Source organism: Caretta caretta, chromosome 11 (assembly GCF_965140235.1).
Source record: "Caretta caretta isolate rCarCar2 chromosome 11, rCarCar1.hap1, whole genome shotgun sequence".
NCBI lineage: Eukaryota > Metazoa > Chordata > Testudines > Cheloniidae > Caretta > Caretta caretta.
Genome location: NC_134216.1, coordinates 45353612 through 45379741, shown reverse-complemented (window position 1 = coordinate 45379741; position 26130 = coordinate 45353612). Strand labels below are relative to the sequence as shown.

The following is a 26130-nucleotide window of genomic DNA, read 5'->3' as shown; positions in this document are numbered from 1 at the left end:
GAAATTCATACAAATAATAGACACTAATATCTTTAAAGTGCCTGAGGTGCCCAGGAAAGGGGTCCCAGAAGAGAAAGTACCAGTTGCTGTACCTAAAAAAACAGAACCTCCACCAGCTAAAGGTACAAGTGCTCAGCGATATCGTCATAAGGAAGAGCATTAGTCTTGTCCTCGTAAACCTAATTTTTAGCTGACTGTCCAGTCCATTTTCTAATATCTGAGATTTGTTGATTCTACTCAGTGTGTGAGATGTAATCCAGGGGTGTCAAACATCCGGTCCACTGAATATATCTAGCCATTTGATATTTTTTGTCATGATTGTTTACATATTCAAAACACTCAAGGCCTGATATTTTTAAAAAAACTTATGATTGTGCAGAAAACTTTCTAAATGTGAACCCAATGTAAACTAATGCAGTGCTGTCTTTCTGAGTCTGCTGGCAGTCTAAAGTAATAGATCAGAGAGATGTAAACAACTCTGTCCTCCCTATCCTCCATTGACTTGAGCATTAAGACCAAAACCCAATGGTAGCTATTTAATAAAATAATTAATTATTTAATCAGGGGTCATTGTAGCAGATGAAATGAGGAATGGGGTGAGAGGGAAGCCCAATGAGTAGGGAAGGCAATGCAGGAAAGGAATTACAGGTGGAAGAAAAGAGGAGTCTCACCAAAACAATGGTAGAGGGACATGAACAGAATAGAAACAAAGGGTAGAAATAGTGATAATCCTAAAGGGGAGTTTATTTTCCCCCATGTGATGCTGAATGTAATTACAGAGTACTGAAAAAACTCTGAATAATTATAATTAAGAATTTAGTTACGACATAAAGGTCAGATTCCATGACTGATCTGTGTTCATCCTCCATTTGGGAGTTACCCATTGTGTAGAGAGAGGCATAGATTCTTACATTTGTACCTTGACATAGGGATCAGACATAAAAATGGAATTTAGCTTCCTCACACAATGTGTTTGATACCCTTGCTATGCTCTGTGTGCGTGTGTGTGTATGCGAGAGAGAGAGAAAGAGAGAGAGAGACTAAATGTGGTTTGAATATGAACTTGTTAATGTCTTGAATACATCCTTGTTTTGTTTCATTATTCATCTTATTGTTTTATAAACAACTTTGACGTTCATAAAAGTAAAAGTTACTAATATCTTTAAAGTGCCTGAGGTGCCCAAGAAAGCTGTCCCAGAAGAGAAAGTACCTGTTGCTGTACCAAAAATACCAGAACCTCCACCAGCTAGAGGTACATGTTATCATGGATATCATCTTAAAGAAGAATCTTTGTCTTATTTTCTTTAGCTTTATCTTAACATTTTTGTCTAGTCCACTTTTTCCTATCTGAGATCTGTAAAGTGTACTCACTGAACAAACAGTGCTTAGTATAAGAGTGTGAATGAGTAATCAAAGCCTGAATATTGCATCATCAATGTTTTTAATATCTCTGTCTTCTGTGTTTCATTCTTCTTAATGTTTTGCACACATTTTGATAACTGTAAAATGAAACAAACTAATATCTTTAAAGTACCTGAGATGCCTGAGACAACTGTCCCAGAAGAGGAAGTCCCTCTAAAAACAGAACTTCCGCCAGCGAAAGGTACAGGTCATCAAAAATCTTTGTCTCATTTTCTTGACCATCATTACTTTTCACATACTTTTTCCTGTCCATTTTCTGCCACCGGAGATTTGAAAATTCTACTTGTTTGAATTGTACGGCTGGGGTGTCAAATACGTGCTTCATTTACTGTATCTGGTCACAGGAAATATTTTTCTGGTCTGCTTCACGTATTCAGATTGCCCAGAATCTAAGATTTTGTGTTTTTAAAAAGTGAAAATATTGTTATGAGAAAAACTTGCCAAATTTGAACTCAGTTTAAGGGTGTGTCTACACTGCCCCACAGTTCAGACTAGGGGATAAGAGTAGAAGTATGTACCAAAGTTCTGAGCTGTAACTCCCCGGTATTGAAGCTGCAGGCGCAAACTTAAAGGTCCTGAGTTTGCACTATGTGAACTCAAGACTTTTAAGTCCACGTCTGCAGTGTCCACACAGGGGAGTTACAGTGCAGCACTTTGGTCTGCACTGCGACCCACTCCCCCTAGTCCAAACTGCAGGGAAATGTAGACATGCCCTTAACTTCTGCTGTGCTCTCTTTGTGAGTCTGCTGATAGCCTGAAGCAATGTATCTGAGAGGTATTAACTCCTTCTCCTCTCCTGCTCCCTCTGCACACACACATACACAGTTGAAGTCTCTCGGCATTAATTCTAAAGCATAATGATGACACATTAATGTAGCAATTTTCATTTTAATGGATGTAATGAGGAAAGGGTGATAGTGAAGTCTAACGGATAGCAATGAAACTGGAAGTTTATACAGGGAAGGAAATGCAGTGGGAAGAAAAGAGGAGACATCCAAAGACAAGAAAAGAATGAGACAGAGATAGATATAGAAGGAATAGAAAGAAAGGGCAGAAATAAGGGAGTGTAGAATGTCCTCTATTCCCCCACTCCCATGTGGAATGTGTAGACAGATTAGTGCGCAGTGAATGCTGATAACTAAAGTTTATTTACAGCATAAAGGTCAGATTTCACGATTGATATTTGAGCAGTCCCTTCCAATCTGAGTACTGCTGTGCATAGACTGGGTAGATGTACCTTAATTCATACCCAGACAGAGGTATCATAATTAAAAATGCAGTTCAGCTTTTTCACAAAATGCCTTTGATACCCTTGTTGTACCGTGTGTGTGAGACAGAGAGAGAGAGAAAGAGAAAGAGACTCCTTGTTTGAACATGACCTCATTAATGTATTGGATATGTCCATATTTTATGTTTCATTGTTTGTCTTCTCTGCAAAATACACAACTTTAACATTCATAAAAGTAAAAGATCCTCATATCTTTAAAGTGCCTGAGGTGTCCAAGAAAACTGTCCCAGAAGAGAAAATGCCTATTGCTGTGCCTAAAAAACCAGAACCTTCCCCAGCTAAAGGTACATGTCATCCTCAATGTCATCATGAAGAAAATCTTAGTCTTATTTTCTTGAGCATTATGTTAACATATTAATTTTAACACTGACATTTTCTCCTATCTGAGATTTGGAAATTGTACTCATTGAGTAGATCGTGCTGAGTGTCAGAGTGTGAGTGACTAATCAAAGTTTGAATATTGAATCTCTAATGTTTTTGATATCTCATCTTCTATGTTTCATTGTTCTTAATGTTTTGTACATATGTTGAATACTCTAATACAAAGCAAACTAATATCTTTAAAATACCTGAGATACTGGAAAGAGCTGCCCCAGAAGAGAGAGAACCGATTACTGCGCCTAATAAAACAGAACCTCCACCAGCTAAAAGTACAGATAGATCAGTATTACTACTTTTTTCTTCTTGAACAGTATTTTAACACCTTTTTTCCTTTCTGTGATCAGCTATCTGAGATATGTAAAGTGTATTCATCATGTGAACTGTACTGTGTGTACGTGTGTGTTATGTTAAGTGACTAATCAGTATTTGAATGTTGCTTCTTAAATACATTTTGATATTCGTGACTTTTGTTTATTTGTTCTTCTTACTGTTTTGTACACATCTTTAACAATTATAAAAGTAAACAGAAATATTGTCTTTAAAGTGCCTGAGACGCCCAGGGAAACTGTCCCAGAAGAAAAAGTGCCTGTGCCTAAAAAAACAGAACCTATCGGTGTGCGGAAGAAACCAGCACCTCTGCCAGCTAAAGGTACATGTCATCGTCGACGTCATCATGAGGAAGAATCTTTGTCCTCTTTTTTTGAACATTCTTTAATATATTGTGTCCTGTCCTTTTTTCAGTTATGGACTTTGTACTCATTGTGTAATTGATACAGAATGTGTGTGTGTGTGTGAGAGAGAGGCTCTATAGTATCTGAACATTGAGGCCATCATTAATGTCTCAGTGTCCTCTGTTTCATCATTCTCTTTCATGTTTTGTACATATTCTTGATAGTCATGTAAGTAAACAGACCCAATATCTTTAAAGTGCCTGAGGTGCCCAAGAAAGCTGTCCCAGAAGAGAAAGTACCTGTGCCTAAAAAACCAAAACCTACTGCTGTGCCAAAGAAACCAGCACCTCCGCCAGCAAAAGGTACAGATCAGTAATAGAACCTTTTCTTCTTCTTCTTCATCTTCTTCTCAAACAGCATTTTAACATACTTTTTCCTGTCTGTTATCAGCTGTCTGAGGTATGTAAAGTGTCATCTTCATGTGAACTGTAGTGTGTATGAAAGTTTGTTGTGTAAGTAGCTAATCAGTGTTTGAATGTTACATCGTAAATGCATTTTGATATCCATGACTTTTGTGTAATATTTCTCCTTAATGTTTCATACACATCTTTAACAATCATAAAAGTAAACAGAACTAATATCTTTAAAGTGCCTGAGGTGCCCAAGAAAGCTGTCCCAGAAGAGAAAGTACCTGTTGCTGTGCCTAAAAAAACAGAACCTGCACCTGCTAAAGGTACTGTCATCACTGACATCTTCATAAAGAAGAATCTTTGTCATGTAAATTATACATGTGTGTGTGTTAGTTACAGAGAGAGAGAGAGACTATAATATCTGAATGTTTGATATCCCAGTGTCCTATGTTTCATTGTTCTTTTTAATGTTTTGTTCATATCCTTAATATTCATGCAAGTAAAAGATACTAATACCTTTAAAGTGCCTGATGTGCCAAAGGAATCTGCCCCAGAAGAGAAAATATCTGTTGCTGTACTTAAAATGCCAGAACCTGCACCATCTACAGGTACATGGTAATAATCGACATCATCATGAAGAGGAATCTGTCTTGTTCTCTTGAGCAGTGCATTTAACAGAAAAAGGATAGAACAAAATATGTTATGAGATTTGTAAATTGTACTCTGTGCAATTTGAAGTAAACATGTTCTGTGCATTTTCTGTATCAGCTGTGATAGTTGCATTTGTCACAGTGAAATATCAGTCATAATAAAAATTACTAAATATTTTTCAAGTGGCAAATGTACCTAAGGAAGTTGTTGTTGAAGAAAAAGCATTCTTAATGATGGCTAAAAAAGAAGGTCCCCCCAATAAAGATGCAATCTGTCCATTCATAAAAACTATCATTAACAACATTGTATGCTGGCAGCATTCCAATTCTCATTTTTGTTATTTCTTTGTCTTGCAAACATGAAGTTATTTCTTGCTCTTGTGTCCTATCTAGTTCAGAATTCTTCATTTTTTTCCAGTGACGACAACAACAAATCACCTGCCAATGTAATGTTACATAAAACTGTCATTATACAGAGGCAGAAATAAGAAAAGGAGTACTTGTGGCACCTTAGAGACTAACAAATTTAAAATTTGTTAGTCTCTAAGGTGCCACAAGTACTCCTTTTCTTTTTGTGGATACAGACTAACACGGCTGCTACTCAGAAGCAGAAATGTGCACCAAAATTCTTCTGAGAGCCATAACTAATCCCAGATTATTTAGAGATCAAAATCTTCCCTCCCACACAGATCATTCACTAAGACATGACTGCACCAGTAATTTAAAAAGAAATGTATAAACAGCCAAATTAACCATGGAACAAATATTGTACATGTACTTAGTTTGAAGTGCGTGTGTCTGTATCTCTGTGAATGCGTATGTTGAAGTAGTTTTCCTGCCGTATGTATCTTTGTGATATTTGTATAATTCTTCATATGACCGAGTCTTAAACGGTAGTCTTATACTAGTTGTCAATATTCTCTAAAGTCCCTGAAGTCACCATGAAGATTGAACCTGAAGAAACAGAACCTGCTTCTATTTCAGAAATAGAAGAGCTCTCTCCAGCAGAAGAAGAGCTCTCTCCAGCAGAAGAAGAGCTCTCTCCAGCAGAAGAAGAGCTCTCTGTAGTAGAAGAGGTTTTACCAGCCAAAGGTATATACAGTAGCCATAGTCAAATGCACACCTTCGTTTCAAAATTGTGCACATCTTGCTTCATAGTTCTCCACAACCATGTTGTATTTGTATTAAGTCCCAGTTTTTCTCCTTGTGTTGTTGTATGTGTGAATATGTTCTAAATTCTCAATTCATTGTAATTTAATTATAATAGTCTTCCCGTTATTCAGTTTTCCTCATGTATTTTTGTTCCCGTGTTAGTAGTGTGCTTTTATAATTCATACTGGACATTCACGTTATGTGCAAGCAACAAACATTTATTTAGGGCTTTTTATGCTTCCATTTAAATCAATGAGAGTTTTGCCATGGAAGCAGAATGGAGGTTTTGGTACATTATATGTTCTTCATATGACTTTATGATAGTAGATGTATTCTAAATCTGCCACAATATTATTTCAAGAGCCAGAACCTGAAAAGAAGATTCCTGAAAAACCAAAGCCACGGGTACCTATTCCACCAAAAGAGGAATTTAAGATGGAAAAAGTTCAACTGAAAGGTATAAGAAGCTACTGAAATCAGTATTAACAGTTTTACTGAATGCTTCAATATAACGCATTTTAATTATAATTTGCTCCTCTTGAAAAGTGGGCTTTTTAATATATTACTTTTAGCCTAACTCAGGGCTTGTTTCTGTTGTTTTCAGTCTAATGATGTTCCTTACTAATTGTTTATCTGTTATTAGCTTTCAGAAATATCTGTCCAGTCAGTTTGTGTGGTTTTCAGTTAATATGAAGAAATTTATGAAAAAGTTGCTTTATTTTAAATTGTTCTAATCTTTGAAAAAGATCTTAGCACAATATGATAACATATTTGTACATTATTTCACACTGAAAAAAAGGGGTCACCAAAGGAAATTAGTAGGCAGCAGGTTTAAAACAAACAAAAGGAAGTATTTTTTCACAGAACACACAGTCAACCTCTGGAACTCTGCCATAGGATGTTGTGAAGGCCAAGACACTAACAGGATTCAAAAAAGAATTAGATAAATTCATGGAGAATAGGTCCATCCATGGCTATTTGCCAGGATGGGCAGGGATGGTGTCCCTAGCCTCTGTTTGCCAGAAGCTGGGAATGGGCGACACTTGGTGATTACCTGTCCTGTTCATTCCCTCTGGGGCACCTGGCATTGGCTGCTGTGAGAAGACAGGATACTAGGCTAGACGGACCTTTGGTCTGACCCAGTATAGCTGTTCTTATGTTCTTATCCCCACCATGGTTCTCGAGGGTAGTATGTTGCTGGAGCTGTTATACAAATGTGGTCATTAAAGATCCCATTACACCTTTGGAACAGCTGCTTAGAAAGAACTCTGTAGTTTGTGTCCATTGTTTTCTTTTGTTATGTTGCTAGTGTTAATCAGTTATTTGGTGGTGGGGTGTTTGGTGGGTTTTAGCACAAGGATTTTTTCTTTTTCTCATTTTAAATTAGTTTCATTCTAAGGATGTAGGTAGTAAAAATCAAACTGTCGTCTTCTTTAAAGCTCCCACACCAAGGAAGAAAGTTGTGCCTGAAAAACCTGTTGAGGCTCCAGAGAAAGTGGAGCTCACCCCTGCTAAAGGTATCTAGTATACGGGTCGGAGAGGGAGGGGAATCATATTTTCTCATTCCTGTCTCTGGTGGGCACTAGATTGTAGTTCTTGAAATTCATCTTCTGTAGTACGCTCCTAAGAACTTCTCTTTTAAATGTTTGGAAGATGTTGTCCAGATGTCATCTGTCTTTGTTGTTCTGTGTTCAATGTCTTTCGTTTTGCTAGATTTAATTGCACCTTCCTTTCCCACTGTGAAATTCAGGAGCTGGTGGATGTGCTAGATAGCTGTGTTAGGGAAGGATATTAAAGTGGGATTAATTATGGGGATCCACACTACTCTATTTGGGGTATAAAGCTCTACTGCAGTTGAAATAAATAAGAAACATAGATAGCTGTGTTTGCGATGACCAGGAGAACCGTACAATGACTTGCCTGCCTGGTGTGAAGGTTGCAGATCTCTTGAGACTTCTAGATAGACTTATGTGTAGTGCTGGGGAGGAATCATAGAATCATAGAATATCAGGGTTGGAAGGGACCCCAGAAGGTCATCTAGTCCAACCCCCTGCTCAAAGCAGGACCAATTCCCAGTTAAATCATCCCAGCCAGGGCTTTGTCAAGCCTGACCTTAAAAACCTCTAAGGAAGGAGATTCTACCACCTCCCTAGGTAACGCATTCCAGTGTTTCACCACTGGAAGCCGGTGGTCATGGTACAACGACATAGGGAAGGGTAAGAGAGAGGTTCTGGAGGCCAAATTTAGGCTACTATGTAAGAGATTGAAGTCTAGGATCTCCATGGTAGCATTCTCTGAAATGCTTCCAGTTCCACACGCAGGGCCAGTTAGACAGGCAGAACTGCAGGTTCTCAATGCGTGGATGAGACAATGGTAGGGAGGAAGGGTTTAGATTTATTAGGAACTGGGGAAACTTTTGGGAAAGGGGGAGCCTATACAGGAAGGATGGGTTCCACCTAAGCCAAAATGGAACCAGATTGCTGGCACTTAAAATTAAAAAGGTCGTAGAACAGTTTTTAAACTAAGGGCTGGGGGAAAGCCAACAGGTGCAGAGGAACGTGTTTCAGACACAGACATCCCTTAGGGGAGGATCTTTTAATGAAGATGTCCTAGTAAGGAGGAGAGGGTGGAAGATGATAAAATGCGGGTAGGATCTGATGAGAAACAGTCAAATGAAAAAGAGTCCCATTAAATTACGTCATGTAATGGCAGACAGCTAAAAAGTGACACGTTTTTAAAGTGCTTATATATAAATGCTAGAAGTCTAAGTAATAAGATGGATGAACTAGAGTGCCTCATATTAAATGAGAATATTGAGATAATAGGCATCACACAAACTTGGTGAAATGAAGATAATCAATGGAACACAGTAATACCAGGGTACAAATATATCAGAAGGACTGAACATGTCATGCTGGTGGGGGAGTGGCACTATATGGGAAATAAAGTTAGAATCAAATGAAGTAAAATCTTAAATGAACCGAACTGTACCATAGAATCTCTATGGATAGTGATTCCATGCTCTGGTAATAAAAATAGTGATATATTACTGACCAGGATGATGATGATGATGACTGTGAAATGCTTAAGGAGATTAAAGAGGCTATAAAAATAAAAAATTCAATAATAATGGGGGATTTCAACATCCCTATATTGGCTGGGTACATGTCACCTCAGTGCAGGATGCAGAGATAAAGTTTCTTGACACCTTAAATGACTGCTTCTTGGAGCAGCTAGTCCTGTAATCCACAAGAGAAGAGGCAATTCTTGACTTAGTCCTAAGTGGAGCACAGGATCTGGTCCAAGATCTGAATATAGCTGGACCACTTGGTAATAGTGACCATAATATAATTAAATTTGACTCCTTGTGGCAGGGAAAACCATACAGCTGCCCAACACCATAGCATTTAATTTCAGAAAGGGGGACTACACAAAAATGAAGAAGTTAGTGAAACAGAAATTAAAAGGTACAGTGCCAAAAGTGAAATCTCTGCAAGAGAACGTGAGAGAAAAAAAAATTGGGCTCTTTTTCTTCCTCCTAAATTTATTCAGAGCTTAGAAATTAAGGTGGCAGGCATCTTATAAAAATACCATAGACAGACAGTCCAGGTAGATAGGTAAGGAGGACCTGCAACTGTAGGGAGTGTAGAATATCAGGGATGAGATCCATGGTGTTGACAGAGAGAAGAATTTTACCTTTAACCCTTAACTTTGAATTTCTTAGCTTTTGTGGGTTTCTCAGACTCGTACATTTATTTTGTTATTTTTGTGAAAATCTCTTACTAGTCTTGGATCCATAAAACAAGCATATACAGATATTCCAGGAAAAAAGATTAAGTAAAACAATCTGCATCCATTTCAGTTGTTTTATCTTCTGTTTTGAATGTTCTATTGTAAAGCAGCATTTGGTTTGTGTATTTGGATGGCTGCTATTACTGCTATGAACTTATTTTGAAATGATGTTCTTTTAAGTGCCCGGAGTTGAAAAGAAAGGCCGCAGAATACTTCCTGAAGTTACCCCTCCACCAAAGGAAGAAGTTGTTCTTAAAAAAGGTACAGTAATTGGTCATGATATAAGCACACAAATCCATTCCCTAAGTATTCCAAAGGAACACTGCGCTAGGACTGCATTATGCCCTCCCAGAGAAACTTATATGAGAAATTACATGAGCTAAATGCTGCCTGAGGCTCATTTCCTGGTGAAGGAGTTTGTGGGTGCATGCAGGAGGAATAGGTTGAAAATCCAGTAGATCCAAAGGATCTACAGGGAAAGCAGAGCAAAACACTGAGAATATCAGGACATCCCCTGGGAGACTCTTCCTCTTCATGCTGTTCTCTGGACCCCATTCCCTCCATCTTGACAGTAGCACTAATTCAGGAGCCATGTTGTGGGTGGCTACCTAGCAACCAATGACTGATTGGCCTTCCCCAATGGGACTTCTGCTTGGATATCCACTGTGTTGGAGGGAAGCTGGCCTGATCAATTATTTCCTATTCCAGTCTGGCACTCTTTTCCAGTCCTGTGAATATCTGACCATGCAGAGTTCATATTGGGGTCATTCCATGGTCTCAGAAGGGCAGGCAGCACTGGCCACTCCTTTCATGCAAAGACTGGGGCTTTCCCAATGCACTCATTTGCTTTTTAGCATGCTATACAGAGGGGAACCAATAGCTCCACTGAATTATCTTTCCTGCTGTTTTATATTAACTGAAATCAAAGTGGAATTTCAGATGTATAATTCTTTTTTAAAAGTCTCTAGCTCTTTAGGTAATGATTATAAGAGATATTTTTACTTATGGTAGACTAAAAACGAGTAGACTAAAAATGATCTATAAGATATACAATTTACCTTGCAAAAGGTAACAACAAAATAGCTCAAACCTGCTCTTTTTGAAGTAAATTGGAGTTTGGTCCAGAATCTACCATTTTGGCCCGGAAATTCGTTTGTAATTTCAGGTGTTAGTGCATAATTATCCACTCTAATTCATCATTTAAAAATAACTCATAATACATCATTTTTGTGCTCACAAGAAATGTTGGCATTAATACCGTAATTCAAATTATCAAGTACAGTAAGCATTTACAGGGTAGTTTAGGTACTTCACCAAAAAATGTTGAAAATTAACTGGTAGTGTGGCTTTCAGTTGGTGAATCTATTATATATTCAGAATACCAGAAATGTCATGAAGGATTCCTAAAAGCTTCTCTCTTATGTCTCCAAAAATAAATTATCTGTTACTGATAAAACATTTGTGATCCAATATGTCATTGTTATGGGAAAGACTAAAATTATCTTGATATGTAATTTCATTATTAACAGATGTTTTACTTGATGTATAGATTTATTCAAACTGAAGATCTTACAAGTCTTCATTATTATATTGAGTTCTAAAATATTCTTGGATTATAGTTCTGTGTAAATTCAGTGGCTTTTTAATTCAAATGATCTAAATAACTAATTTTATTCTAAGTCTGAATGTTAAAATATACATTTTCCAGCAGATGGACCACTTTAAATTAAAGCATTTTTTTTGCTCCAAGTGACAATGTAAAATTGCCTTTATGATAATAACCATAATAATGACATAAAAGCTATATTCCTGTACAATATGCTGGGTGTTTCATATATATATTCTCTGTTCAGATAATTATTAAATCTTTATCTTAATTACCATCATCTTCATCCAGATAGGGCTTTAAAAACTGAAATTATTTCTCTTTCAAAGTTCCTAGAAAAACACCTGAAGAGGAAAAACCGAAACCAGAGAAAGAACCTAAAGTAGAAACTAAACCAGAACCTAAACCAGTAGAAAAGAAAAAGAAACCTGAAGGTACAAGTCAAGATCACATTCATTTGCTTCTGATTATGGAGAGACCCAAACCGAAATCCTACTTCTGATTAGCAATTTATTCGGCTTAGTATCTAAACCTGGATTCAAGATCAGAATTGTGTAAATGTCCTCCACGCCTGTAATATGCTGAGTTTAAGTTTCTACTAAAAATATACCCAAATTTTGGGAAAATCTAGGTCCAGATTGGAATTGTGAACCTTGGTGGCTATTTCTCTTTCTGAGTCTTCATTTTATGTAAAAGAGAACTTTTAAAATGTTTTATAATGTAAACTAAAAAGTAACAAAGCATAAACCATGGTTGATCCACTTATCCTTTCAGTTATGGTCTTGTAACTGCATGTCCTACTGTCTGTTTTCTGTTTCTAGTTTTATCTAAGTGTGATTGCTAACAATATATATATACCTTAAACCTAAGGTCAACTGAAAATCTTAATCACATATACAGAACTTGACTAAATTTCTAATGTCATATTAAACCACTCTAGTTATATTAAAATTACTTCAGTTAATGTATCTGGGTAGTCAAGGAATTTAAACATATATTCCAAAATAAAAATAATATTTTTAAAGAGCCAGAAGTTCCCAAGAAGAAAATTGAGATACCACCTGTCACAAAAAAAGAGGAGAAACCTGAGCCTGAACCAGAGAAAGGTACCAAATGTGTGGTTCTCTTTTCCTTATTCCTGCAACTAAACTGCATCCATCAGTAAACACCGTTTTATGTAGGCTAAACTAATTCATTAATATCATTCAGCCATAAAAAGTGTCCTTTTTTAGCCTCTTTGCATTCTTCTGGGTCTTATTTCCTCTTTAGTTCTTCAGTGCTTAAAGAATTCAACTCTCTTCCATTGAGATCTCTGCATCTTGCTGTATATGTGTTTGCCCCTGCTGTCTTTCATCAGTGTATTTTGCAAGTTAAAAAAATAAAATTAAAAAGCCGGTCTTCTATTAATTGTCTGTGTTTTAAAGTTTCACTAACATTTTGCACTTCTCCTTTATGATTTTTCTCTATTTTTAAATAAGGTTATAAAATATTTATACTAACCTATTGGTTATTGTGTGTTTAAAGTGCCAGAACCTAAGCCAGCAGCTATCCCACTTCCTGAACCAAAACCCGCAGTAGGTAAGAGACCTCTCAACATGAATAACTGTACACACATTTCCCTGTACATCTTGCCTTTTACCATTGAGTTGGTTCCGGTTAAAAGCGTGTTAAGCAAATATCTCAGCTAACTTTTCATGCTACCAGGAGTGAAGGATATTTTCTGAATATTTGTTGTGAGTGAGGATCTAGTAAATGTATGCTTTATAGGGCACTTGAGAAAGTGCTGCATAATAAGTTTTAATAAACATATACAAAAAATCAATTAATTAATACATTTTAATTCTTTCTACAGCTCTAAAATCTCCCAAACCACCAGCCGAACCAGCCCCTGTTGCTGCTCCAGTGACAACTCCAGTGGTTGGAAAGAAAGCAGGTATTAACATTGATTCTGTAGAGTGTTTGCTAATTTGCAGTACCATCCTGCAGCCATTTCTCACGTGACTATACACACTGAAGACAACATGACACCTAAGGGCTGTGGGATCTTATCATTTATTATTTCCCAGATACTTAAAGCCTCCCCCCCCTCATTGGGGGGATCAGGCTCTCATTGTACTAGGCACTGATGCACACACATAATAAGATAATTCCTGCCCCAAAGCTATACAATTGGGGTTTAGTCTATGCTCTTCAGTGTGGGAGATGAGACGTACTTAACATGTCTAATTAAATGTATGTATTCTGTTAATTTCTTGATATTTGTTCTGTATGTTCAGACATTCATCTGTATATGTTGTATGCCTGTTATATTATGTGTATTGCAAAAAATATATTTATGTTGTACATATTGGGAAGGGATGACGGTGTTGTTTTGTTCGCTGTTTTGGGGTTTGTTTTCTATCTGCTGAGTGCTGGCAAAGGTGCCAAGAGCACTGAAGCTCTCTGGCACTACTGTTGTTGTTTAGTATTCATATAGGGTGGCATCCAGCGGCTTCAGCCAGAGTCAGGGACCCATTGTGTACAGCCACATCGGAATAGTCTGTCCCTTTCTGACATGCTTACAGGTTAGGAGCTTCATCCATGGAACGGCTATAGCACAAGCAGCAGCAGCAACACAATCTTCCCCATCACTTTGTGTCCCAACCATGACCCAGAGGGGACCCATTCTAAAATGAGAGTGCAGTTAATTCTCTTTATTCAATCCTCGAACACTTGTGAAGCATGCAATCAGTGTCCATTGTGATATTGGTTTGGTGATGTGGACAGCTATTCAAAAACTCCACGTAGGTTGCCAGGCATCATCACAGAATAACAATTTTCAGCTACTGCTAGTGTGGGTTGGATTTGAACTGGCAACCTAAAGGCAAAAGACTCCATTGCCCATCACCAACTCTTGAGATAACTAGGACCCTGTGTTGTAAAGGTCAAATGCCACCTGTGGAAAAAGGCAAGATTAAATCCCCTGTGTTGAAAGTGTCTGCTACCGATGAGAAACACATCCATGTAAAAGATAGTATGAGCCACAAGGCAGCTGCAGGGACATTTGAGCAGAAGAAGCATTTGAGCTAAACATCTCAGATGAAACAGTTGATAGAATATTAAAACCAGAGGAAGATAAACAAGAGACAGAGGTTCTTAAACAATTTGGGATGGTTGCCCAAGAAACTGAACCAAAAGTAATAACTGTAGTTTCAAGGAAGAATCCTACGGTTAAAGATGAGGAGAGAGAGCCTGCAATAGGTCAGGTTGCCTTTGAAAAGGCTAAAATAAGAACACCCCATGAGGAACCAAAGCCCATTTATATAGCATCTGAACACATTGAAAGAAGTACCAGAGAAGAAAAGAAGAATACAATTAAATTAGAGGTTCATAGGATGGATGAAAATGAGAGATTCCCTGAAGAGTCTAGCATTCCATCCAAAGAAGGGGAAAGATTCCTACATATGAAAAAGAAAAAGGGAAGTGCATTAATTTTTCTCCTTGAAGATGCCCCAAGAAAGTCTGATATCTTGATTCAGAAGAAGAGAGATGTTCCAAAAAGATAAAATAAGTTTGCAAACTGAAGAAATTGCCATAAAAGATTATGTGATGGATACTACAGAAGCCACTGAAGAAGTAGTACCTGAAATACCTCTGATAACAAGTGAGGGAGAGAAGAAAGATGTTACTCTGAAGAGGTCTGAAAAAGTCCCTTTGGGTAAATTCATGACATAAACAAGAAAACTCAGAAAGTGGGGAAATTCAGTTTCAAGAAAGCTGATGTTCCTACTGCTGAAGAAATCATGGTTCCCACCAAACAAGTAAAGAAAATAGATATCTTTCAAAAAGAAGAGATTAACAAAAATCTTGACTGTAAAATGGCAGAATAAGGTTCCCAGGAATCCTCTGAGGATACTGGGGTAGTAGTGAGAAATGATGGGGGCATTGGAAAATTCATTGAAGATGAGGTGATTCCCACAAAAAGGCTAATAGAATCTTTACAGATTCAGTTCTCAAGCCACAGGATGCAGAAATGAAAATAGAAGGAAAAAATTTTGCAGGCTAAAGAGAGTCCACTGAAACCCATATGAGGAGAGAGATTCAGAAGTATCAGTGATGGAACAGACAACTTTAAATGGCAAGCAGGAAAAAGGATTATGCCAGTTAAGAAAGTTAAAATGCCTTCTAGGACCTTCTTAGATAAAGACAAAGATACAGACTAAAACCCCTGAAAAGCTGTCTGTAGGAAAAGAATTCGAAATGGTGATTCCAGGAAATGGCAGAGACACTGAGATTTCCTTAGGAGACCTTGACAAAATAGCCCAATTTGAAAAAAGTGATGGAACTGAATCAGTAAAGGAAAGTCCTGTTAGATGTCAAAGAATGAGGGCAAAAAACAATATTAAAAAGTTATCTCCCAAAAGAGAAACCCTAGCTCTTAAAAACAGTGAGCAAATCTTAAACTGAAAGACATAAATCTCCTTTAAATATAGAGGAACTCAAGCTTTCTGGAAGAGAATTCTCTGTTGTAGAAGACGTCAGATAAAATAGCAACATAATGTGGCAGTAAAAAATTTACTCCTGTCACCAAGAAAACAGAGAAGAAAACAAAGCCTTTGAACCAAAAGCTGTCTTGCAATAGAATGCCCAGCAAAGAAGATGTCCCAGTCTCCAAAAGCCTAGGTAAAGTTATCACTCCATTACAGAAGAGAAAGAAGTCTGGGGACTGGATCTCGATGAGCATGGTAGAGTTTCAGAAGATGACTGGCAATTGGATTAATTTGAGGAGCTGAAAGAAGCTGTGGAATGTCTGGTGGAAAGGTGAGAAGGCTGCTGCCAAACTCCTCCTCAGAGAGCTCATCATATAAGCTTTGGAAGAAAACACCATTTCTCATCATTATCTGCTTGTGTTTATTTGTCAGTCTGCTTGTATCCTTCAGTACTATTTGTATCTCCATCTAATGCATCAATTCTCTGAATAGGCATTCAAACATCTGTCACTAGTTTGTCTTCCTGTGTGTGTATCATCTGAACATACTTTTGTGTTCATTGTATTATTTTTACATTATTTTTAAATGGTAGTTTAAATCATCTATATGTTGTTACTGTAAAATTGCAGAGAGGTTCACACAGATTTTTCATATGTACACCTCTTTTTTATCATTTCTTGCATTCTGTGTCCTGCATTTCATATCGCTCAACCATATAAAACAGTCTTTGTACACACATATACAGAATGCAGGATAATAGGAAGTGTGATGTGGGAAATATTTTGAAAAGTGAGGGGCGACCTCTCATAATTTATGAATGAGACAAGGTGGGGGAGACCAACTTCTGTCTAATAAAAGATATTACCTCACCCGCCTTGTCTCTCTCATATCCTGGGACCAGCATGGCTACAACAACACTGCAAACAATAGTTCTTGAATGGCAGAGTGAAGCAGAAACACATATGAATTATGATAAATAATCCCTAACTCTTGAGCATAGCCCTCTGCCTTTGAACATGTATTTCATGAATAGCTTAATATATTTCTTGGTTTGGTTTTTACAGTATGTGTGTTACCTTTTAAAAGCTGTCAAAACAGGTAGAAAAAGAGAGCTTTGCTACCCCAATTTACTGGTGGGTGGGTCATACATGGCTTTTTATTATTGGTACTCAATAGTCAAGGTATCCGTGTTCTTTGGAGGCAGTGACATTTGTGTGGGCTGTGATTTTTTTGACATGGCCTTCGTTTCAATTGGTGGTTGGGTAGTCATGAAGTAGTTTATGTATGTCTCTTGTTAAGTGGTATTTAGACTTACACTTCTGTGTAGTGCCTCACTAGAACAGGAAAGACAGGTTCTAGCATGCTAAGTGGCAGTTTCTTCCACTACTGTCCTTTGAGAAATCATCATTTTACAAAGTTTCATTGTTTTGCCCAAAACTGATGATTACCATTTTTATTATCATTTACAGCTTTTTTGATTATATTTAATTAAAAAACCCGTAACTGGGAGCTTAGGCTTAGTGAATGGCTACTTCACAGCGAGTCTTAAAAAATAACAGAGTTTTGGCAGAACAAAATATTGATAAAGGGAGGGTTCCTAAGCTCCACTTTTTAATATCTACCACAGGATATGCAGTTTTAGATGCTATATTTCAAAATATTCAATGTCAATCTAACTATTGACAGTATATGTTGTATAAAAATGTATATGCTTACACCCTTCTCCTTGCTGTATGAGTATATGTATGTATGGAGACAGAAGAAAGAGAAAATGTCACTATTAGAAAGATTTTTATCTTAATGTTAATACATACATCTACTTACCGAGACTTAATACATTGCTAATACTATTGCTGTTTTACTGCAGAGCCAAAAGCATCAAAAGAGGAACCTGGCAAGGTTAAAACTCCTATTAAAGGTAAGAGAAATGATCATAAAATACAAACAGTGCAAAGTTTGCATGTGTAAAATCCTAATTATAATGAATGCTTTCAGCTTTCTGTGGTGTAAATTATTGGACAGCAGACTTCCCAAATATGACTTAGAATGACAAGGATTAGCTAAAGTTTAATCTAAACTGCCTTTTTTTTTTTTGCCAAGACAATATTTGTTAAAAGGAATGGCTGTTCCTATTTCTGAAGTTACATTTTTAATGAAATCATCTTTAAAAATCCATCTGATTCAGCCACTAACACAAGATATGAAACTTAACCTTGCTTATATTATCATATTTGACTCAAACAATGGACAAATTTAGAATAGAGATTAATATTAAACTTTAAATAAAATATCTCTAAAATGTTGCCATTCAGATTAAATAAATAGACTTACGATTCTGATTATGTTCTGACTCATTCTGGACAAAGCAAATTAAGATTTACTATGAATACATTGTAATCAAAGAGGAAAACTGTAAAGGAGGGCATATCAAATCTCAGTATGGGTGTTTTAGACATAACAAAAGTGAATGGATGCTTTAACCCAGTTGAGACTTTGAGCATGAAAAACTGCACGGCACCCCAGCTTTTAACATGGTCCAGGTAGAATTGTGGACTAATTCTTTAATCTAGGCTTGATTGTGCAGTTTTTGTGCTCTAATTGCATCACTGTAAATTTTGTCAAATTGGCAACTAAGCGTCTGGCTCATGAACCTCATTCAGCCCAGTTGCTACAGCATGCAAACAAGCAAAACTCTAAATTGGGATGAGTTTATTCATCTCTACATCTGACTTATAGCCAAGAAGACACCATCCCCTGCAGAACTGGAGAGGAGGAAACTAAGGCCAGGCAGTGGTGGTGAAAAACCTCCTGAAGAGCCACCATTCACCTACCAACTTAAAGCTGTGCCACTCAAGTTTGTTAAAGAAATGAAGGACATAGTGCTGAAAGAAGCTGAATCTATTGGCTCTTCTGCAATCTTTGAGGTTCTTATCTCTCCCTCTACTGCAAGTACCAGCTGGATGAAAGATGGAAATAACATCCGAGAGAGCCCAAAGCACAGGTTTATTGCAGATGGCAAAGACAGGAAGCTGCATATTATTGATGTCCAGCTTTCAGACTCCGGCGAGTACACTTGTGTGCTACGTCTGGGAAACAAAGAAAAGACCTCGACAGCTAAACTCATTGTTGAAGGTATTTCCTTGCACCCTGAATATGCTTTAGATTCTTCAGCAACTTAAAGAATAGCTATAATTTACAGTGTTAAATATGTTTGTATATTGCGAGTTTTCAGTAATTATCGTCATTTCCATTGATCATTTCATATTTTCATTCTGTATGCAGTGCGTCTCTATGCTGTATAAAAAATAAAATGCATCAAAATATGGTTCCCTCTTCCCCCAGAAATACCAGTGCGTTTTGTGAAAACTCTTGAGGAACAAGTCACAGTGGTCAAAGGGCAGCCATTTTATCTGAGCTGTGAGCTGAACAAAGAGAGAGATGTGGTGTGGAGGAAGGATGGAAAGATCATAAAAGACAAGCCTGGAAAGTACGCTCTGAATATTATTGGTTTGCAACGAGCCCTCACCATCATGAATGCAGATGACACTGATGCTGGCACTTATACTGTGACAGTGGAAGATACTGACCTCAAATGTGACTCTGTTGTTCAAGTAATAGGTAAGCAATCAGAATAAAACTCTAATTTCTCTCCTTTGAATTTGTGTGCATGTTTGGGGTGCTTTAAAATAAGGAAAGTTTGACTTGATTGGTACCTGAAAAGGAGCACAAAAGGGTGGTCACCGTGTTTTTATTCCTTAGGTAATGGGTTCATTATTCTTCACCTTTGTTTAACACATTTTGAAATGTTCACTCTTGGTATTTTAGGGCCTAACTCCCACTGAAGTTATAGGAAAAGCTGCTACTCAAAGGGGGATGAATCAGAATTACCATTTATAGGATTAGGGTCATATTGATCCTCATGTGGAACTCCCAGTCAGGATCAGTGGGGAGTAGTGCTCAAAATACTATGCCAGAATTAACCAGATTTCATCAATATTGTTAGAAGTAGACTCCCATTTGGGGGATTTTATCTGCTGAATATTAGTAGATAATTTTGGCAAATGTATGGATTGCTCTCAGCTCCCTGCTAAGTTGCTATGATTTATTGGAGGGCCTTTGTTTTTTTGGCGATCCTGATATAGAAACTCCTAGCCATCTGCCCTCCATAAATTGCAAACAAGTCTTTGGGAAATGTTCTACTCTGGTTGCATATGACAACTTCTATTATTACAGTGATTCCTGTGAATCATGTGTGCTCATTTCAAGTTATAAACCAATATAAACTGGCAAGTCGTTTTTTTATAGGCTTTGTCTTTTCAAAGAGTGGAATAAACTAAATTTCAGAAGCCCTTATTTCTCTCATTTATGAACCCACTTATATGTATTAATAACCTACGAACCCTAATTTTTATTTAACTTTTTCTCATGCAGAAGTGATAAGAGACTGGTTGGTGAAACCTATAAGAGACCAGCATGTGAAACCAAAGGGTACAGCTACTTTCGTTTGCAATCTTGCCAAGGAGACGCCAAATTTTAAATGGTACAAGGGAGATGAAGAAATTCCAGCTAAACCAACTGAAAAGACAGAAATCTTGAAAGAAGGAAATCTCATTTACCTCAAAATTAAGAATGCTGCACCTGAAGATATTGGTGAATATGCAGTGGAAGTTGAAGGTCGCAGATATGCAGCTAAACTGACCCTTGGAGGTAAGGAAGGTTTTCTGAACATTATATGTAATTATTGTATATGCCAGTATTTTCAACCCTTTCAAAACAAGAATATTCAAAACTTGAACTGCTGTAAAGTTGTATCAAAACTTTCATTGACTATGTTACACATGTTTGTTTGTGCATCTCAGAGCGTGAGGTTGAGCTGCTTAAACCGCTGGAGGATGTTACAGTTTATGAGAAACAAACAGCAAACTTCGACACAGAAATTTCTGAGGAAGATGTTCCTGGAGAATGGAAACTGAAAGGAGAAATCCTGAGGCCCTCACCTGTAAGCATCCTCCCATTTAAAAATGCAGTTCATTTAAAATGAGAATACTGTGAGCAAGTTCTACAAACTTATGTTAGTCACACTGTAAAATTTTTGCTGGTCTGTTTATCTCTGCAGTCATCCAGTGCTCCGGCACAGAAATTAGAGAGGTTAAGTTTTATGATGATTAAAAATGTGGTCCTCCTCAAGGAACTATGTTTCACAGCAAATAACATAAAATAATTTGCAAGGCTTCATATCACAACAAAAATATCCAGGCCCATGTAAATTGCTAGAGTGGCGCCTAAGTTAAAAATAGGAGTTGAGCGTTAAGGAAATGTATTTTATTTTACTTTAAGATTTCCTTTAGAATAAAATCATTTTGATTTGGTAGCAATACTGTTCTCTAACAGGCAACTATTCCCTGTGTGTGTAAAACAAGATTTGGAGTGTTTCTTTTTTATGAACAGAGTCCAATATTGTGTATTTAGAATACCAGTTTCCTTACTAAAAACGTAATTTTTTCAGACTTGTGAAATCAAAGCTGAAGGAGGAAAACGCTTCCTAACTTTACACAAAGTCAAGTTGGAACAGGCTGGTGAAATCCTCTACCAAGCACTCAATGCGCTTACTACAGCCATCCTGACAGTGAAAGGTACACTATACTAGCAAATAGAGAATAGTATCACTTAGTCCAAGTTCACATTGAGTGCTTGAAAAAAATTAATTCTGTTTTGTTTCTAGAAATTGAACTTGACTTTGCTGTGCCTCTGAAAGATGTCACTGTTCCTGAGAAGCGTCAGGCTCGATTTGAATGTGTTCTCACCCGGGAAGCCAATGTTATATGGTCTAAGGGCACTGACATCATCAAAGTTGGAGACAAATTCGATATCATTGCAGATGGAAAGAAACATATCCTTGTAATCAATGATTCAGAGTTTGATGATGAAGGAGAATACACTGCTGAAGTGGAAGGGAAGAAGAGTACAGCAAGATTGTTTGTGGAAGGTAAGTATCTCATTATGAGCAGAGACTATGTGAAGATTATTAAAGAGCACATCTTCTAGAACTTCACTAGCGTAATGTTAAGGTACTGATGAGCAGTGTTTCATTATAGGTGTCAGGTTGAAGTTCATCACACCTCTAAAAGACCAAACAGTGAAAGAAGGGGAAACGGCTCACTTTGAGTTCGAGCTTTCTCATGAAGATATGCTAGTGACCTGGTTCAAAAATGACAAAAAACTCCACACAAGCAGAACGGTTCTGATTCATGCAGAAGGCAAGACTCACAAATTAGAAATGAGAGAAGTAACACTTGATGATATCTCTGAGATAAAGGCTGAAGTCAAGGGCTTGCACACTCGTGCTAAGCTCCAAGTCTTAGGTAAAGTATTACCACCACTTAATATAAACAATTTCTTAAAGGAACAGTGACAAAACATTTGTTTTAATAACTTTTTACATTTCAATATGCCTTTAATTATATATTGATTTCAAGTTTACTAACTGTTTCACAACCAACATGCCATTTGTAGAGGCCGATCCATACTTCACCGTGAAATTACAAGACTACTCTGCTATAGAGAAAGATGATGTCATTCTGGAGTGCGAACTTAGCAAAGATGTACCAGTGAAATGGTACAAAGATGGCCAAGAGCTTACAGCTTCCAAGAGAATCTCTATAAAGGCTGAGGGCACGCGCCGTATCCTAAAAATCAAGAAGATTGAAGATGGTGATAAGGGCAACTATGAGTGTGACTGTGGAACTGACAAGACAAAAGCTAATGTTCACATTGAGCGTAAGTGGCCACGCCTTCCCAACTGGACCCCAGCTGAAAACCTTGTAACATATAGCTTAATACAGCAAAGTTGACCTGTGTTTCTGTGCTTCCAGCTCGTATAATAAAAGTGGAGCGCCCCCTGTATGGAGTGGAGGTATTTGTTGGTGAAACAGCTCGTTTTGAGGTTGAAATCTCTGAGCCCGATGTCCACCCCCTATGGAAGTTAAAGGGAGAAACTTTAACACCTTCACCTGTAAGGCTCTTTCATTATTTTTAAAATCACAGTGTATAATTTTAAAAATAAAAATTCCCCAGCGTAACCTGTGATGGATGATGGCTTAGAAAAATTATATTTATTTCCCCCTTCAAACCAGAACTGTGAAATAATTGAAGATGGGAAGAAGCATGTTCTTATCCTTTATAATTGCAAACTGGATATGACTGGAGAAGTGTCCTTCCAGGCTGCAAATGCTAAAAGTGCAGCTAATCTGAAAGTGAAAGGTATAGTGGCAACATTCTCCGTGCATACAAAACTTTCTTATTAAATCTACCAATAAAAAAGCCAGCATAAATGCATCTCTGAACTTATAATGATCTGCTCTGATTTCAGAATTACCTCTCATCTTTATCACTCCACTCAGTGATGTCAAGGTCTTTGAGAAGGATGAGGCAAAGTTTGAATGTGAGGTGTCTAGGGAACCCAAGACTTTCCGTTGGTTGAAAGGAACACAAGAGATCATGGGTGATGAGAAGTTTGAAATTATCTCAGAGGGCACAAGACATGCCCTGGTAATTAAGACAGTTGCATTTGAGGATGAAGCTAAATATATGTTTGAAGCTGAAGATAAAAGAACAAGTGCCAAGCTGATCATTGAAGGTTTGTTTGACTTGATGCTTCTATGGATAATGCACTTGATAATTGTCTTTCAATTGTTTTTTACATAAATGTAATCATTAATGAGACACATTGTTTGTTTAGGCATTCGTCTGAAATTCATTACTCCTCTCAAAGATGTAACAGCAAAGGAGCGTGAGACTGCAGAGTTTACTGTAGAACTGTCTCATGATAATATCCCTGTTGCTTGGTTCAAGAATGACCAACGACTGCATACCAGTAAGGTGGTTTCAATGAAAGACGATGGCAAATTCCATACACTCACATTTAAAGATCTCTCTATTGATGACACTTCTCAGATCAGAGCAGAAGCTATGAGCAAATCTTCTGAAGCTAAACTCACAGTTATTGGTAAGTGTATCTTACTTTTATTCAGTATGAATTCACATGTTGGATATTTTATATATTCCTAAAAAAAGAACACACTATTGGGAATCAGAAAGTCTTGTTTACAAATCCCTGCTCTGCCACAAACTCACTGTGTGCTCTTGACAAATCACCTGAATCTCTTTGTGTCTCCATTTCTATGTTTACAAAGATAATACTAATTATTTAAAAACTTCTCAGAACTGTTGTGAGGATTCGTTGATTAATATGTGTACAGTGCTTTGTAGCTGTTAAGCATTTTATATTCTTTGGAGAGCCAACACAATATTTTCCAGTGAAGTTAGCAATTATTACTCTGAATGTACTTCTTCCTGTGCTATTTTTGAATAGCTATGCTAATAGGTTTTTGCTGGTTTTTGTAATCAAACCACCACATCCAATATTAATATATAGCAAAATGTTGGGACACTCAGAAAAATAACAGTTATACTTTTTATTGTTGTTATTCCTCTGTTCAGACACTTCACAGGAATGAAAAGCTTTAAGAATATGCCTTATGTATTGTGCATGGCCTAAGATGGTACAAACTTTATAAAAAGACCTGTGCTTTTTGTGCTTTTAAAACAATTAAAACTGTCATATGCTTATCTCAAATTGTATTTGCAGAGGGTGATCCTTACTTTACTTCAAAGCTTCAAGATTATACTGCTGTAGAGAGAGATGAAGTGATCTTACAATGTGAAATTAGCAAAGCAGATGCTCCTGTGAAATGGATGAAAGATGGCAAAGAAATAACTCCATCAAAAAATGTTGTTATCAAGGCTGATGGCAAAAAGAGAATCCTAATCCTCAAGAAAGCTTTGAAGAAAGACATTGGAACATACACCTGTGATTGTGGCACTGACCAAACCTCTGCCAAACTCAACATTGAAGGTACTGTAGTTTTGTCAGTGCCTCTCTGTTGTAAAACTCTTCTTGTGAGTTTCTGTTGAAGGCTGATGGCATCAAATGTTCCTTTGTTTTTCTCACCTCTCAGAGCGGGATATTAAGATCGTGCGCCACCTGTACAGTGTGGAGGTAATTGAGACAGAGACTGCCCGCTTTGATACTGAAATCTCTGAGGAAGATGTCCACGCCAGCTGGAAACTAAAAGGAGAAACCCTGAACCAATCACCTGTAAGCATAATGCTGATCAAGCCCAGACTTCTGTGTGGATAGAGATTCATAACAACTATGAGATAAAAAAATACATTTTATACTCTTTTAACTTATCTTCTAACTTTTGAGATTTTAGGTGCACTTGATTCTGATTTTTTAGTTTTTCTCCACAACCAGGAAGGCTAGAAACTTACTTTTTAAAAACAAAACTGAGGCTGAAAGTCTTACATATTTGCATGGCTCTTGGTGATTTAAAAAAACCCACCAAATATTGAGAGACTAACTATAAAAACCTAAGAGTAGGCAACTCTGAATTCAGCAGTCCTGATGGAAATAAATAAACAATAGGAAAAGTGAGATAGTTGTAAGTCTGTGTGTCTGCAAGAGAGAGAGAAAGAAATGTGGATCTAAAATGAGGACCATCTTTTGTAATGAGAGACCGCTGATATGTTCATTAGCATTGCCAGACACCTGCTATTGCTAGTGCTTACAAGCCAGTGTCTTCAATATATCTAAGTTCTTCCCAACATCCCACTTTGTCAGTGCATTGTTCATGAATAAATTTATATCTTCAGCAGAGCTAATGGAAATAGTCCTTAAGTGGATTTATGAGCAAGCACAGCATTTGAATTGTTGGCTGTACTAGGCAATTTAGTAGCAGTTCAGATTTCAAAAGTATCTATTGCCTAGACATTATGGATATTTTAGAAATAATATAGAGAGAAAGGTGTTAACAAGGCTACATATATCTCTAAAAAATATTCTGCACATGAGTGGTGTTTTACACACAGTATATCCTTTGTGTGTCTGCAGAAATTCTATAAATGCAGCTCACTACTTCTATACTTTGTTGTTTTCCTTCTTGAAGGAGTGTGAAATTAAGGAGGAAGGCAAAAAGCACTTCCTCGTATTGTACAATGTACGTTTGGACCAAGCTGGTGGAGTCGACTTCCAAGCAGCAAATGCCAAATCCAGTGCTCACCTTCGAGTGAAACGTAAGTGTCTTATTAGTATACGAATGAATAGATAGTTAATGCCGTGTCTTTAAAACTAGAAGAAATGAATTAAAATGAAATTAACTGAATCATTACATCACACAGCTGATTGTTTGGAATGAGTGGCTAAATCACTAAACTGCACCAAGCCCATG

At 37.2% G+C, this 26130-nt stretch overlaps 1 protein-coding gene across 1 annotated transcript in view; it reads left to right on the top strand.

Annotated features, from left to right (window-relative positions):
* The window catches only part of TTN (titin), a 311267-nt gene that overhangs the window by 182689 nt on the left and 102448 nt on the right, over positions 1 to 26130 (top strand). Inside the window, exons 179-201 of the mRNA XM_075117654.1 lie at positions 6336 to 6431; positions 7414 to 7491; positions 9947 to 10027; positions 11702 to 11806; positions 12398 to 12478; positions 12897 to 12950; positions 13225 to 13305; positions 17709 to 17759; positions 18578 to 18973; positions 19184 to 19459; positions 20273 to 20548; positions 20701 to 20840; positions 21348 to 21474; positions 21564 to 21827; positions 21937 to 22203; positions 22355 to 22618; positions 22714 to 22853; positions 22975 to 23101; positions 23211 to 23477; positions 23580 to 23846; positions 24489 to 24755; positions 24859 to 24998; positions 25849 to 25975. Of these exons, the coding sequence (XP_074973755.1) occupies positions 6336 to 6431; positions 7414 to 7491; positions 9947 to 10027; positions 11702 to 11806; positions 12398 to 12478; positions 12897 to 12950; positions 13225 to 13305; positions 17709 to 17759; positions 18578 to 18973; positions 19184 to 19459; positions 20273 to 20548; positions 20701 to 20840; positions 21348 to 21474; positions 21564 to 21827; positions 21937 to 22203; positions 22355 to 22618; positions 22714 to 22853; positions 22975 to 23101; positions 23211 to 23477; positions 23580 to 23846; positions 24489 to 24755; positions 24859 to 24998; positions 25849 to 25975 (3972 nt within the window). The remainder of the gene's footprint in view (positions 1 to 6335; positions 6432 to 7413; positions 7492 to 9946; positions 10028 to 11701; positions 11807 to 12397; positions 12479 to 12896; positions 12951 to 13224; positions 13306 to 17708; positions 17760 to 18577; positions 18974 to 19183; positions 19460 to 20272; positions 20549 to 20700; positions 20841 to 21347; positions 21475 to 21563; positions 21828 to 21936; positions 22204 to 22354; positions 22619 to 22713; positions 22854 to 22974; positions 23102 to 23210; positions 23478 to 23579; positions 23847 to 24488; positions 24756 to 24858; positions 24999 to 25848; positions 25976 to 26130) is intronic.